The following is a 14,117-nucleotide window of genomic DNA, read 5'->3' as shown; positions in this document are numbered from 1 at the left end:
CTGCTAGAAGTTCCCTTCATGTCTGATAGAGGCAATGCCAGCCAGCTCCAAGACAGACCCACCACTAGCCAAACCCATCAGTAATGGTAGTAGCACCTCAGGATAACAGATTTAAGAAAGGGGGAAAACCACTTGTGTAACACAAGCAGCTAGGAAATAGAAGTGAGAATATGGAAGAGAAAAAACACTGCAGACCCCCAGGTCAGAGAAGAAGGAGGGGGAGTAAGAGGAGGAGGGGCTCCAGGCAGCAGGGCAGAGATTCCCCTGCATTCTATAGTGAAGACCATAGTAAGTCAAGATGTGTCCCTACAGCCCATGGAAGTCCATGCTGGAGCAGACAGACACCTGTGGATGTACTTGAAAGAGGCTTTGACTTCATGGGAAGCCCATGCTGGAACAGGCAACAGTGTAAAGAGTCTTCCCCTAAGCAGGAAGGAGTAACATTCTCCACAACTCCCATTCCCCTACTTGCTCTGCTCCATGTTTTTGAGAATCTTATATTTTCTACCTTTGAAAACATAAACCCCAAATTGAAATTAATTGGAACAAGTTATTTCAGACATATTTTACACAATAAATCTCGTTTCTTCCTAACAACATTTTGTGTCATTTTTCTTATAAGAGAACTGAAGTCATAATTTTGGTTTCATTGGAAGCAAACACCTGAGCTTTCTCTTCTCCAGACTGGACAGTCCCAGCTCTCTCAACTACTCCTTAAAAGAGAGACACTTCTCTTTTAAGAAGGGAGAGAGTCCCTTCATCATCTTGACAGCCCTTAGATGGTCTCTCTCTGATATGCCCCTGTCTTGTACTGAAGAGCTCAGGGCTGGACACCAGCACTCCAGGTGTGGCCTCACCAGTGCTGAATAAAAAGAGCAGGATCTTCGTCTACAATTGGCAATATTCCTCTAAGGCAGTCCTGGATTCCATTTGCTTTCCTTGCTACTACACTGGACAGTTTGGTGTCCACCTCCATATCATTTTCTGCCAAGCTACTTTCCAGCTGGTCTTTGCTGCTGCCTGGGGTTGTTTCTCCCCACGGGCCAGGCTCTGTGCTTTCCCTTGGTGACCTTTCTTGGGTTCCCCTTGGCCCATTTCTCCAGCCTGTTGAAGTCCTCCCTCATGGCAGCACAACCCACTGGAGTACCAGCCACTCCTCCCACTTTTGTGTCATCAACAACTAATTAGTTTACTTTTGTAAAAGCACTAAAAAGTGTGATATAATTGATTAAACAAAACAAAACCAACAACCAACTAACCCAAGTTAGAATAATATTTTACAATAAATAAAATTAATCAAACTTTTGCTAACATGTTTTTTTGTAGAACTTTGCTGTCAAATACTGTACTCACTGTATTCACTCAATTTATAAAACTATTAACTTCTCCAATTCAAGCATGAGGGAAAGGAACCATATCATCTTGATTTTGCCAGTAGTCTATGCTCACAAAAAAAAACCCAAAAAACTGGCATGGAGGAAGAAGAGGCAACACCAAACAGAAAAACTTCTGGTTAACAAGATTTAAAAACACATTAAGACATGAATAAGACAAAGAGCTCTTTGTAGGAGTGGGCAGTGTGGGGAATGTTGTTCAAAGTCCATTTGCATTAGCAGGTTTCAAATATTTCTTCTGGGACAAATAGAGAGCTGGGCAATCACCAACAACAGGGAGCTTAACAAGGGCAATTTCTAGATTCTACACCTGGGATGGGGCTACCCTGGATGTACGTACAGACTCGGAATGAGAGGCTGGATAGCAATGCCACAGAAAGGGACCTGAGGATCCTGGTTGAAGAAAGTTGAATGTGAGTCAGCAGTGCACAGCATCAGGCAAGGGAGGGGATTGTCCTGCTCTGGTCTGCACTGCACTGGGGCAGCCTCACCTCAAGTACTGTTGTCCACAAAAATTGTATTTACTACTCGGTGTGCAACAAGCCAATAATAACACACTTGAGAGGGACATTGATTATTTATTTCAAATTGCACAAGCCTGGGCACCTGGTGAAAATTCCACAAATCAAGCACATGGATTACCAAAACGTTTTACAATTTATACAGTTTAGCGGATAAAGGAATTAGTTTTCATTGGCTAATAGTTACATAGTTTTCTTATGAATTAATATTCTACTACTGGCTAAAAATTTTCTTGTTTCTTATGCTAATCAGTCCACATGCCCCATCTTTCTCTTCTTTTGGGTCAGTGGTCTCTGAGTTGGAAGTTGCAGATCTCCCCCTGCTGGAATTATCTTTCACTCAGTTGGAGCTGATTTCAGTACAGTTGACTTTATCAGTTATTTCCTTATCTTCAGAGTTCTACCAGATGTCCTTGTAGGTCATAAATTCTGCATTCTTTGTGTCCAGTATCAGTTGGGATCCTTTTTCCCAAGCTTTGTTAACCTCCCCCTCAGTCTCAGATCATTGAAGCATGTAAACCCCTAAACTTTAACAAGTTAATTCTACAAACAAGTAATTTGTTCTTCTAGATATCACAAATATTACTTAGAGTTTGCTTGTTAGCTGCTGTTTCACAAGTTAAACCTCCCTTGTTGATTGAACTTGAAAGTATACAAAGATCAAACATGAAATAATATCCTTTAAATTTTTTTTACATAATCCACATTTTGCAACAGTCCTGTGTGCAGTTTGGGCACCACAATATAAAAATGACACTAAGCTATTACAGAAGGTCCAAAGGAGGGCAGGGAGGACAGCGAAGGGCCTGGAGAGGAAGCTGTGAGGAGTAGCTGAGGTCACCTTTTCTGTTCAGCTTGGAGGACACTGAGGGGAAACCTCATTGCAGTTTACAACTTCCTCGTGAGGGAAAGTGCAAGGTCAGCGCACTGATCTCTTCTCTATGGCGTCCAGGGGCAGGACTCGAGGGAATGGCCTGAAGTGTCAGAAGAGGAGTAGGTTGGTTATTAGGAAAAGGTTTTGCAACCAGAGGGTGGGTGGAGTGGTCACAACACCAAGCCTAACAAGAGTTCGCGAAGCATCAGAGCAATGCACTCGGGCAGATGGCGTAAATTTTGAGGCTCCCCACGCAGGACTTGGACCCGACGATCCTGGCGGGTCCCTCCGACTGGGGACACTCCCCGCCTCCCTCAACATGGCCGCCAGCCGAGCCGCCTCGGGACCACTTGCACGTGCGCAATGAAGCCCCGCCCATCTCCCTTTCCTCAGCGCTGATTGGTCCGAGGGGCGCGCGCCGCAGCCCGTAGCGGAGCGCCCCGCCCCCCGGCGGTTGGCGTGCGGTTGCCGGGGCAACCGGGGCCGGCGGCGCGCGCGGGCCGGGAGCTGAGGGGAGAACGGAGCGGGGCCGGGGGCGCTGCCGCCGGGAAGGCGCCTGGAGCGGGTCCCGGCCCGTGCCCGCCTTCGGAGCCGCCTTCGGAGCCGCCTTCGGAGCCGCCTTCCCACTGGCCCTGCCGGGAGGCGGGGCCACGGGACGGGGAGGGCGGTGTGAAACCGTGCGGCTGTAGGTAGGAAGGAGCTGGGGGACCGCGGGAGGGAGAACTGCCCGGCTTTCCCTCGCTTGTTCTGCTGGGTTTGGAAGAAGGTCTGAGAAGGGGCTCTGAAATGTGTTTTTTATAGAAAAAGCAAGAAACTCACAATAGACAAACAATGTTTATTCATTGTGGCAACCCACAATGTCCTTTCATCTCTTCTTCATCCCCACTTTTTAAAATAAAAGTTAGAGGCAAATCCCGTATGCATAAAGGAGAGGTACTGAGCTTCCGATTTGTTTACTAAGAGAGGAAGTTTCTTCTGCCTTCACAGCCTCGATCTTGGCTTTTCTTCAGTTTCTCCTATTGTAATGCTGGCAGGGAGGATTCTCTGTATGAGGTTTAGCGGTGGGATGCTTTTTGTTGTTCCTCAGTTCTCATACACTAATGTGGGGCTTTTGTGTATAAGCTATAATACATAACATACACTGGTATATGTACTGGCTAAATAGGTGACCTTTCTGTTCGGAGTCATTAAGTTATATCCATTAGGGTATCTTTATCCCCGGATCATTTATGCATCCATTCAAGATTAGCCGCTTGACTTCTCCCCTCTCCCCCATTCTGTCATTTATAAGCTCACTTACATGAGCCAGAGTTTGGAAAAAATATAGAGGTTGTGAGAGCCTCTATAATGTGCCTTAGTGGGAAAAACTCACAGGTTTTGACTGTGCAGAACACACAGTTGTGTGCATGACATAAGTGCTGTGCAGATATAAAAGAGTCCTGTAGCTTGATACCACCTCTCACAGCCTGTAAAACCTGTTCTAGAGTCTTCTATATTTTCTAATTTATAATCAGATTATCAGCTTCCATTAGCTAGCTACTATGTGTGAGAATTCTGCCTGCTGTGGAGCATTGTGTTCGTATTTCTATATGAAAAAGACATAGGATATAAGCAAACTGAATCAACAAATCAAATAGAAAAATTGCTTTAAACATTTATTAATACACCAAAAACTTGATAAAATATCAGCAATAAAAGGGGTAAGATTTTATAAGCAATGTACTATCACTGTAAATGAAAAGGACATTGGTGAGGATATGTCAGATTTGAAGTACACATGCAATTTTGTTGAAGATCTGGGGTACAAATAGTATAACATTTTCCTTTTTGTTTTTAAGGCATTCTACTTAGAGGAGCACTTGGAATACAGTATTAAAAGAAGCAGTAGAGCAGTTTGACCTATAACAGAACGATGGTTCAACTAACAATGGACCTAATTGCTAAAAACACCGGTCACAAGAATTGTAGTGAAGAGGATTTTAGACAATATGTGCAAAAATTAACTCATCTGAATTTTTCGGATAAAAATATAGATTCAATAGTAAGATTTATTTTTTATTATTCCTTTTAAATTGGCTACTCTAATGTTTTGTAGTTACTGTTATGATGAGGTGTTTATTATTGAAGAGTCAAACAGGGAAATCCAAGTTTTACAAATTTATTAACTCGCAGCACAATCTTTTCAATCTATCTGTGATTTATTCCTTAAATTTCAGAGGAAGTCTGAGAAAGGAAAGGAGAGTTCAGAAACAGGAAATAACCCAAGTGAGTTAACAAATTTGGACTGGTGTAGTGGCTTTTTCAAATTAGCCAGGTTAAAAATATACTTTTTTTTTTTTTTTAATTGCTCCCTGGGGCATACTCATTTAAAAAATAATCCATGAGCTTTTCATTTTCAAAGACTAAACCTGCAAACTTAGCTCAGTCCTCCTTCCTCTGAGTTTAATAATAGGAAATGCATACAAGTTTCAATAAGTTCTGAGTTAATTCAGATCCCCTGAAGATACGAGTAAATTTGGAAACTGCTGAGCCCTGAACAACTGCATTTTTGAATGATGTGAATTTCTGCTCTAAAAGTGTGATTTCAGTCAAGAAGAAATCACTTGTTCTGTGTGAACAGATCCTGCAAACAAATGGGTTTATTCAGCCCACTTCTGTGCACAGCCATAACGAGTTAGTCACGGGATCAGACCGTTTAATGAATTTGCTTCATCAGCTGCCACAGCAAAGTTTTACAGAAACCTTCATGAGGAGTTGTCTTTTAGTTGTTTCATAGGAATATGTTCAAAGAAACTCAACATTTGAGTGTAAACTTGAGTTCAGAAATATATTAAAATAGGTTGAATTGCAAGGTTTTGTAAAAACCAATAATACTTTGCCAATAACTGGTTTCCAGTTACATCAGTGCAGTTTAATGGAGACAACTACACAAAAAATTGTGCTTTTCTGAAATCCATCTGATGAAGACAGGGAAGAGAAAGGAGTGAAGTCACACTGGATCTGCTGTATTTGCTGGTGATGCTTGTAGTCCTCAGATTCTGTATGGCAAAATAGTAATGACAGATTTCAGCCTTTAATCTGTAGATAACTGGCAATATGTAATAACTCTGTTTTTCTGGGAAAAACAGTTTTACAAAATGTTTACTAAAGGTGAAAATTTATAAATCATGCATCAGAACTTAAATATAAGAACAATCAAAAGCTTCCAGAAGCAGGCAGTGACTGAACATTAAGTAGCATGTTATTGTTTATTTCAGGGTGACCTCTCTTTCTGTAAAAATCTGAGAGTTCTGTATTTATATGATAACAAAATCAACCAAATCCAGAACTTGGACTTTGCTTCAAATATAACACACCTTTACCTTCAGAACAATCGTATTTCAAGTATAGAAAATCTCTCATCACTGAAAAAACTTGAAAAACTGTAAGTTAACAATAATGTATTTATTTTACTAGTAAAAAGAATAGTTATAACACCTAAGAAAATTTTTAAATTATGTAGCCATTAAAGTCCTTTCACCTCTTAAATTTTGCTTTTCAAATAGCAGTTATTGCTTATTCTTTTTTATGAGATGTTCTGTGATAAAAGTAATGACATATCATCTTGACATGTATATTTGCATTTAAATTACTTTATTTTTTCAGTCTAGTAATATTAATAACAAAGCAGTAGATAAAACTGCAAAAAACTGCTTGAAACAGTTAAGTGTATATTCTACTTGTATGCTAGGTTATTTACTTTACCTATCATAATTTCCAAATATTATTCAATAGTGCTTGGAAAATATTTTTCTCTATATATTGAAGCCTTGTGTTTGCTCTTACTTTCAAAGAATATTAAATCTATTTTGTGTTCTATTCTGTAGGTATTTAGGAGGCAACTATATCACTGTAGTGGAGGGTTTGGATAAAGTAGGAGAACTGAGGGAGCTACATATTGAAAGTCAACATCTCCCTCTTGGTGAAAAGCTTCTGTTTGATCCAGTATCTCTTAACTCCCTGGCAGTAAGTATATTTTGAGAATTACAATGAGCCAATTATCAGGAGATCAGTATTTTTAGGAGAAATTATTAGGAGTTGATCACTTTGTGTTTTTTTCCTTTGCCAATTGCTGACATTATTTTAAATTCTGCCAAGAGACTACCACTTAAATTCTCTTATAAAGTGTCCAGCAAATTCTACTTCATCTTTTTTTCATTATGAGGGGTGAAAATGAGAATCAAGAGAGAGAGGAATTAATAACAGAATGTGAATAAACTAAAAAAGGGGGTGTAATTTATCACTTAGTTTTCTAAGTTATCTTAGTTTTTTAGTCTGTTTCAATTGTAGTGAATTAGTTTGTTGTTATTTCACTGATTTGATTGGTATAGTTGTTTATTTATTGCCTTTTGTATTTCTGTAGAAAAATGGAATGGGAAAAAAGACACAAACAGATTTTTCTTTCTGGATATTAAGAACAACACAATCAAAAGCAATAATTTTTAGTTCTGCAGTTCTTCTATGTTGTGTTATGACAAGAATTCAGGAAATCTCTTTGTAGTTGTCTTTCAACATGTTAATTGCTCATAAAACATATAGTTGAAGAGGTTAAAAAGTAGGATTTGTTTGCTAATGGATATAGTTCTGTACTATAAAAATTCCTCTTGCTGTATCTGCTATAGTGTAGTCAGGATTTGATGAGCCTATTTTTGTGAAGTTGAAGAACTCAGTAAAAATTGAGTTCTTTTGTTCACATGTATATCACAAATATTTGACTTAGTTCTTTTTTTCCTGTTTTGAGGTTATGTAATCCAAGACACATATTGTTGTTTTTCTTTAATAGAAATGAGTCGTTACTGTGAGAGCATTTGTACTTTGTTTCTTCTATATTGGAGAAATTATCAAAGTAAAGGGAAGTTTTACAGCTGTAATCTTCGCAGGATAATAATGTATCATAATTTCTTCCATGTTTTTCAGCAGCCTGGTCTAGATTTTGTACTTTGTGACTTTTATTTAAGGCCTTTTGATGTGGTTTTTTTTTTTTGTTGTTGTTGTTTTCTATAAAACAGCTTTGCATTCTTGATGATGCAGCATCTTTGTGGAGGCTAAATAAAATATTCTATTTTATCCTTTAGGTGCTAAGTGTTTGGAGCTTTTTTAAGGCATCACTTTTTACTTCTTAATCTGCTTCTGTCTCTTTTAATGGTGTCAAAGATAAAAGAGATAAAATCATGAGGCCATATAATTCTGTGTGTACCACAGGCAAATGTTTTGATGATGACAATGTCATGAATCTGACTGAGAAGATTAAGTTTATGAATTGTGTTTATCAGGATGATACTCATAATTTCCATCTGCAATGTAGGTCTTGGTCAAATTTTTGAAGGGGGTTAGGTTTCCTACATAAACTGCTGAAATTTTTCCAAATAATGATAAGTCTTATACGTGTATAATTCTAAACTCACTGGATTAGGAGTCACTTTTCATTTTCTAGAGATATAAACTTTTTCCTTTTATGTGAAAGTGCATTAGTATTTCCCAAGATAAACAACTGAAAGACATTTAGATTTTTATTTAAAATGCAAAGATCTCTGTAACTATTGTCTGTTACAAATGGCAAAATGCAGTACATGGTTCAGTACTGTTCCAGAGTAGGGGTAAGGATTAGAGGTATGGATACCAAGAGGTTTGTAGGATCAAGCCTGAGAGAAAAGTAGTGTAGTTCCAGCTGTTAAATGAGTCTATATAGATAGCACATATAGGCTTCAGTTCTGCAGTTCAGATGCAGTCTTGAGGCCCACCTGGAGCAAGTCCAGAGAGGGCCACAGGGAAGATCAGAGGGCTGGAGCACCTCTCCTGTGAAAACAGGCTGAGAGAGTTGGGGTTGTTCAGCCTGGAGATGAGAAGGTTCCAAGGACATCTTATATCAGCATTCTAGTACCTAAAGGGAGCTTGTAAGAAAGCTGGGGAGGCACTTTTTACAAGGGTGTGTTGTGATAGGACACGGGGTCGTGGCCTGAAGCTGATCAAGAGCAGGTTTAGATTAGCTATCAGGAAGAAATTCTCTGCTTGTGAGTGTGGTGAGACACTGGAACAGATTGCACAGAGAAGCTGTGGATGCCCCATCCTTGGAAGTGTTCAAGGCCAGGTTGGATAGAGCTCTGAACAACCAGGACTAGTGGAAGGTGTCCCTGCTCATGGCAGGAGGCTGGAAACAGATTATCTTTAAGTTGCCTTTCAACCCAAACCATTCTATTATTCTATAAAAAGGCAGTCAGTTTCAATGTATGTTTCATACTTCAAAAGTAGAGCTCAGTGTACTTGCAGAACTCTGTAAAGAATTTGAACGTGTTTAAAAAAACTCAAAAATTCTGTATTTACTAAGAATTTCTGAAATAATTGAGAAATTGGTTTCACTTCAAAACCAAAATAAATTGCATTTTAGGACAAGGTGGAATGCCAACATAAAACAATCTATATGATATGTGGAGGTGGTGTTAGCATATTTCTTCTTCATATGTTTGTTCATCTTTTAACATAATTTTCTGTAATAATTTACAACTTGACTCATACATGGTATGAAAAAAAAATTCTTTTTCTGTTTTTCTTCCTTCAGAAATCTTTGTCTGTATTGAATATCAGCAATAACAACATTGATGAATTAGAAGAACTGGCAGTTTTGAGAAATCTTTCTTATCTTAAAGCAGTTGACAATCAACTTAAACATATGAAGGTATTAAAGTAAATATTTGTTGTATTAAGTATGGATGTTCAGGAATTAGTCACATTCATCTTTACCGCTAAACATATAACTAAAAAGAAATGTTACTTCTGCAGTTACTGAATCTGGCTTGTCAAGCATGCTGTCTTTTCTCATATAAAAATCTAACTGAGACTAAAAATGGAGAAGTATTTACCTAGGATGTAAAAATTTATAATTTTATTAATAATACTGAAATGAATAGGCTTAAATAGGAACTCAAATCACCAAGACAAAGTCTTGATTGAAATAAACTCTTTCTTTTCTGGTTTGCATAAACATTTTATTTCCTTAGTAAACTTAACTTTCATTAGTTAGTAATTATTAAAATAACTATTCTTATTACTTCTGAGAACATAGCATATTTTTAACAGATCGTTGAGACAATCTTCTCTTTACTAATAAGAAGATTGCAGTATTTTCTATGCATAACCTATCAGTTATCTAGATGAATTTACTCTATTTGGACTCTTCATTTTTTACACTATAATATTGAAAAATGTTGAATGATATCCTTCTTTTTTACTACAGAACTATTAATGCTTTGTATCTCAAGTCCTGGCTGGCAGTTGTGATTGAATTCATGTAGGCTTTTGCTAAATAATTAAATTCACATTGAATATGTTGGTTATATCAAAACAGCAAAAAGCTTTTTTAAATAACCAGTCTCTCCAAATATTCCCTTTTTAAAAGGAATCAATTTCTGAATAAAACATATTACAAAAATGTGTATATTGGCTGTTTCTTTTTTATAAATAAAATATACTTTTGTTGTGATGATCTTAAAAGAAAATTGTTATAGCCAAAGAACCAATTAATTTTAAGAATGAGGATACCAGTTTGGAGACAGCATTTTCAGTATCTTAGAGGAAAAGGCAATATCCTCTGAAACAGAATAAGGAGAGGACAAAATTACTGCATTATTCAGTAACTGAGAATATATTTCTTATTATTTATTAAATTTCATTATTTAATCATCAGGAAAACCAGAATTACATTTACCCAAACAAGTTGGACCCGAAGATTTCTATGTTATATAGTCACAACTGGCAAAAAACTATACAAGTAGCATTTAAGTTTGCTATCCATTACACCCGTATTAAGCTCCAGTATATTTTGAAAGTGACTGTTCTGTGTGTTTTCTAAACATTCTCCAAATTTTGAAATATGTGGAACAGGGTGTTTCTATTCATATCTTTGCAGACCTGTAAAATTAATGAATATATCGAATGTGTTTAATATACAGTGTAATGCAGGTGGATATCCAACTTTCCAGCTACAATTACTGAGTTTTAAGGAATTACATTTTGGTAGGCTCTACTTCTCACTAATATAAATTCTTAAATAAATAAAAAACAAACTGTTGAAAACATTAAGCCATGAAAAGTATTTTTTAAAAAGTTTTAACTCCATGTAAGAAGCTTCAGCTCACAGTGGACATCTAGCGGGAGAACAATCTTACACAGTCACTGACTGTTTAAAGAAATAGCTGAGGGAAGTTTTGAGTATATTTCAATTTTTTTTGCATCCCTGAATTTCATGATTGCATGGCATACATTATTCTACAGCTGTGAAAGCTGCAAGCATTTAAGGGGTATACAGTTCTATACCCTTAACTGGTTCTGCTGGCTGAACTTGTTGCATATGCAGCAAAGACTCTTTCATTCCCACATGAGCTGCCTTCCTTCTCCTCCCTCTTGCCCCTCTATTATCAAAACTCTGATGCATACTTATTTTTCATGCCAAAAGCACTATATCGCCTGTTTTCCCATTCTTGCTTTGCCATCACTGCCATCAAGAACTTTCCCAGGAATGTCTGGCATTAATCAGAGATTGTGGCAGTGCCACATGACAGGGAAGTGTTGGAGAGCTCTGTACCTATCTGTGCTTCACCTGGTGGGAAGAGAAGCTCTAAAGGAGCTACCTGTGTCTGAGCAGGTCTGGAGAACTGCAGGAATAACATGGGATCTTTGAGAAAGAGGAAAATATGAAGGGCATAAGAAATGTGTGAAATACAATCTCATGTAGACTTTTCTCACTTTTGTGTACTTAGTATAATTATTTTATATTTAAACATTTCTCTCAGTTTTTTCACTTTATTATGAAAACCATATTCTTTTGCTTTCTTACCTATGCCACTTTGATTTCAGCATAGTTGAAAATTAGGACTAAAAAATTTGATAAATTCAAGCACTTAAGGTCATGGCTAATACAGGGCTTTGTTAGCATAATTAACAGACATCAAGGTATATGACCTTGTTTCACTTGACTGAAGTTTATATAATGCAGTCTGAACAGTAGACAGATGAAAATCAAGTAATTTTTCTGAATTCATGCAAAATAACTATGACTAGCTACCACATACAAAAAGTATGTCTCAGGTCAGTTATCAATAATATGATTTATTTTAATAGAATTGGCTTTTCTTTGCTTTCTATTGCTTGCTATTTCATTTATTCATTGTATTGAGATTCTGGGTTTTTTTAGTCAGGATCACAAGGTCTTTTAGACTGCAGTGTACTTGGGTTAGAATTAAGGAAATTTTTAAAAACACTATGTCTATTTAAAAAACCCCCACAATTATTCCTTTTTACAAAAAGTCAGAATATAATTTATTTATTAAGTTCATTAGTTTTAGAAATATTATGAGTTATGTGAGTCTTTGGATAGATAGAAAAAATTTAGCTAGAAATACCTGGAAAAATCTGTATTTCCCAAGTCTTTAATTTATTCAACCTCTGCCCAGTATTGATTGTGACAAGAGGATATCACAAAAGATGAATTCATTCGCTTTAAAATTGAGTCAGGAACAAGAGAAAAATTATAGATTTTCTCAAATAGATTATGACAGGTAATCAAACTGGTGACAAATGGCTGTCTGTAGATGTAGCTGGGGCAGTTGGATTAGACATTTCCAATAAAAACTGGAGCATACTGGTCAAATACCAATTCTTAAATGGCCACTGTTAATTGGTAAGAAAGTTATTGCCAGCACTACAGCTGCCTACTCAGGCACTTGCCCTTCCCCCTCCCCACCCTCCCCGATGGAATATAATTTGCTCGTCAGTATTTTGCAGCAGACCTCAAAGTGATAGCATGACATGATCATTTATCAAACGGAGCCTGCCCAGAAGAGTGTCTGGTCCCTTTAGTACAGCTTATTGAAAGGCTGGGAAGTGAAAGCACTTTATTAGAGACAGGAAGGCAATGAACAACTAGAGCGTATCGAAAGGGTAATCATATTTCAGCACAGGATTAGTGTGCTCTTAGATAAACATACACTGGAGTAAGCATGTTCTGGGTCATTTATCAAGTAAGTAACAGCTAACAAAAATCTACAGGACTCTGTATATATTCATCAAAGTTAAACTGTATACATTTTGTTTCAGTAATAGACAACTTTGTGTTGCAAAACTATTACTTGGAAAAATTCTTTCTAATGAAATCAATAACACATTACAGACTTCAATTATAGTATCTGAATGCTTAGGATAAATAAATATACTTGCTAAATTAATTTTTTTTAGTAAGTCTAGCCTAAAATATTTTGCCCCTAAAGTCCTGTTTGTGATTAGCACCTAAACTATGAGGGTTATCACATTTCTATCCTGATACATACTGATTAAGCTTTGCTGAATAACATTACAAGAATTATTAACATTTCTTCATGTGGACTAGTCCTCAGAGTTTCTTGCATTGTTTTATCAGTCCTGATCCTCACAGAATCAGACTTTTGCCCTCTAGTTTTCTAAAAATACATTTTTATCTCTGAATAGCAATAGGTGATATCACCATCATCATAGATAGACCAAAAATTATATGGTTTGGAGGCATGAGGCTGTGCTGCCACTTTCTCTTCCACATGTTTTTATTAAATGTGATATATAACCGATAGAACATTTCCAAGAGGATTTTCTACCAAGGGAGACGAGCCAGCAAAAGCACAATTCTCCCTGCTTGTGTTACCCAAGCAATTTTCTAAATTTGAAGAAGCTAAGAGATATCTACATTGCTAGAGACTTCATTGTTGGCATCAAGCTACAAAGTTTTACACACTCTGTGGTTTAGAATCCATCACAGCATGATTAGTAGAATTTTCCAAACTATTACAACAGTAGAAAATAAATCCTCTCTCCTATTTATACCTATTGTCTTGAATTCCTCCTTAAGCTTTTCACACATACAAGGAAAACCTGTCAAGAATAAGAGTTAAATTAAATTTTGGAAAGAAAGTATTTCAGAAAGTAAGGTGTCTGAATTGAAAGGACCAATCTGATAAACTTTGCATGTTTTCAACTTGAATTTATTGTATTTGAAAGACAGAGTAGTTTCATCTAGGTCATACTGCCCCTGGGTAACCAGACAGAAACAGAGATGGGGAAAGGTATATTTCACTAATTTCACTGTAGGCCAATACTGTAACTGACCACCCACAGTTAGGTAGGGGGGGATTACTGTTTCTCCTGTAAAATACAGTTCTACATATATAGAGAGAGGCAGTTCACTGTGGTTTGCATGATTTTTAGCTTATTTTTTTTTAGTCTGTACTTTATCTGTATAAAGTAATTGTTCTTCCACATGCTGATACT

At 37.1% G+C, this 14,117-nt stretch overlaps 1 protein-coding gene and 1 long non-coding RNA gene across 8 annotated transcripts in view; one reads left to right on the top strand and one right to left on the bottom strand.

Moving 5' to 3' along the window:
- Window positions 1-1,953: 1,953 nt before the first annotated feature.
- The window catches only part of LOC115493912 (uncharacterized), a 31,944-nt gene continuing 19,780 nt past the window's right edge, over window positions 1,954-14,117 (bottom strand). Inside the window, exon 5 of the long non-coding RNA XR_012054168.1 lies at window positions 1,954-5,827. This is a non-coding gene — a long non-coding RNA (uncharacterized lncRNA). The remainder of the gene's footprint in view (window positions 5,828-14,117) is intronic.
- The window catches only part of PPP1R42 (protein phosphatase 1 regulatory subunit 42), a 29,271-nt gene continuing 19,851 nt past the window's right edge, over window positions 4,698-14,117 (top strand). For all 7 annotated transcript variants that reach the window (XM_072924716.1, XM_072924710.1, XM_072924712.1 and 4 more), the window contains exons 1-4: window positions 4,698-4,830; window positions 6,047-6,213; window positions 6,656-6,794; window positions 9,385-9,501. In XM_072924716.1, the coding sequence (XP_072780817.1) occupies window positions 4,702-4,830; window positions 6,047-6,213; window positions 6,656-6,794; window positions 9,385-9,501 (552 nt within the window). In that variant the 5' untranslated portion in view covers window positions 4,698-4,701. The remainder of the gene's footprint in view (window positions 4,831-6,046; window positions 6,214-6,655; window positions 6,795-9,384; window positions 9,502-14,117) is intronic.

The sequence above is a fragment of the Taeniopygia guttata genome, chromosome 2 (genome assembly GCF_048771995.1).
Source record: "Taeniopygia guttata chromosome 2, bTaeGut7.mat, whole genome shotgun sequence".
Lineage (NCBI taxonomy): Eukaryota > Metazoa > Chordata > Aves > Passeriformes > Estrildidae > Taeniopygia > Taeniopygia guttata.
This window is presented reverse-complemented; position numbering and strand designations above follow the sequence as displayed.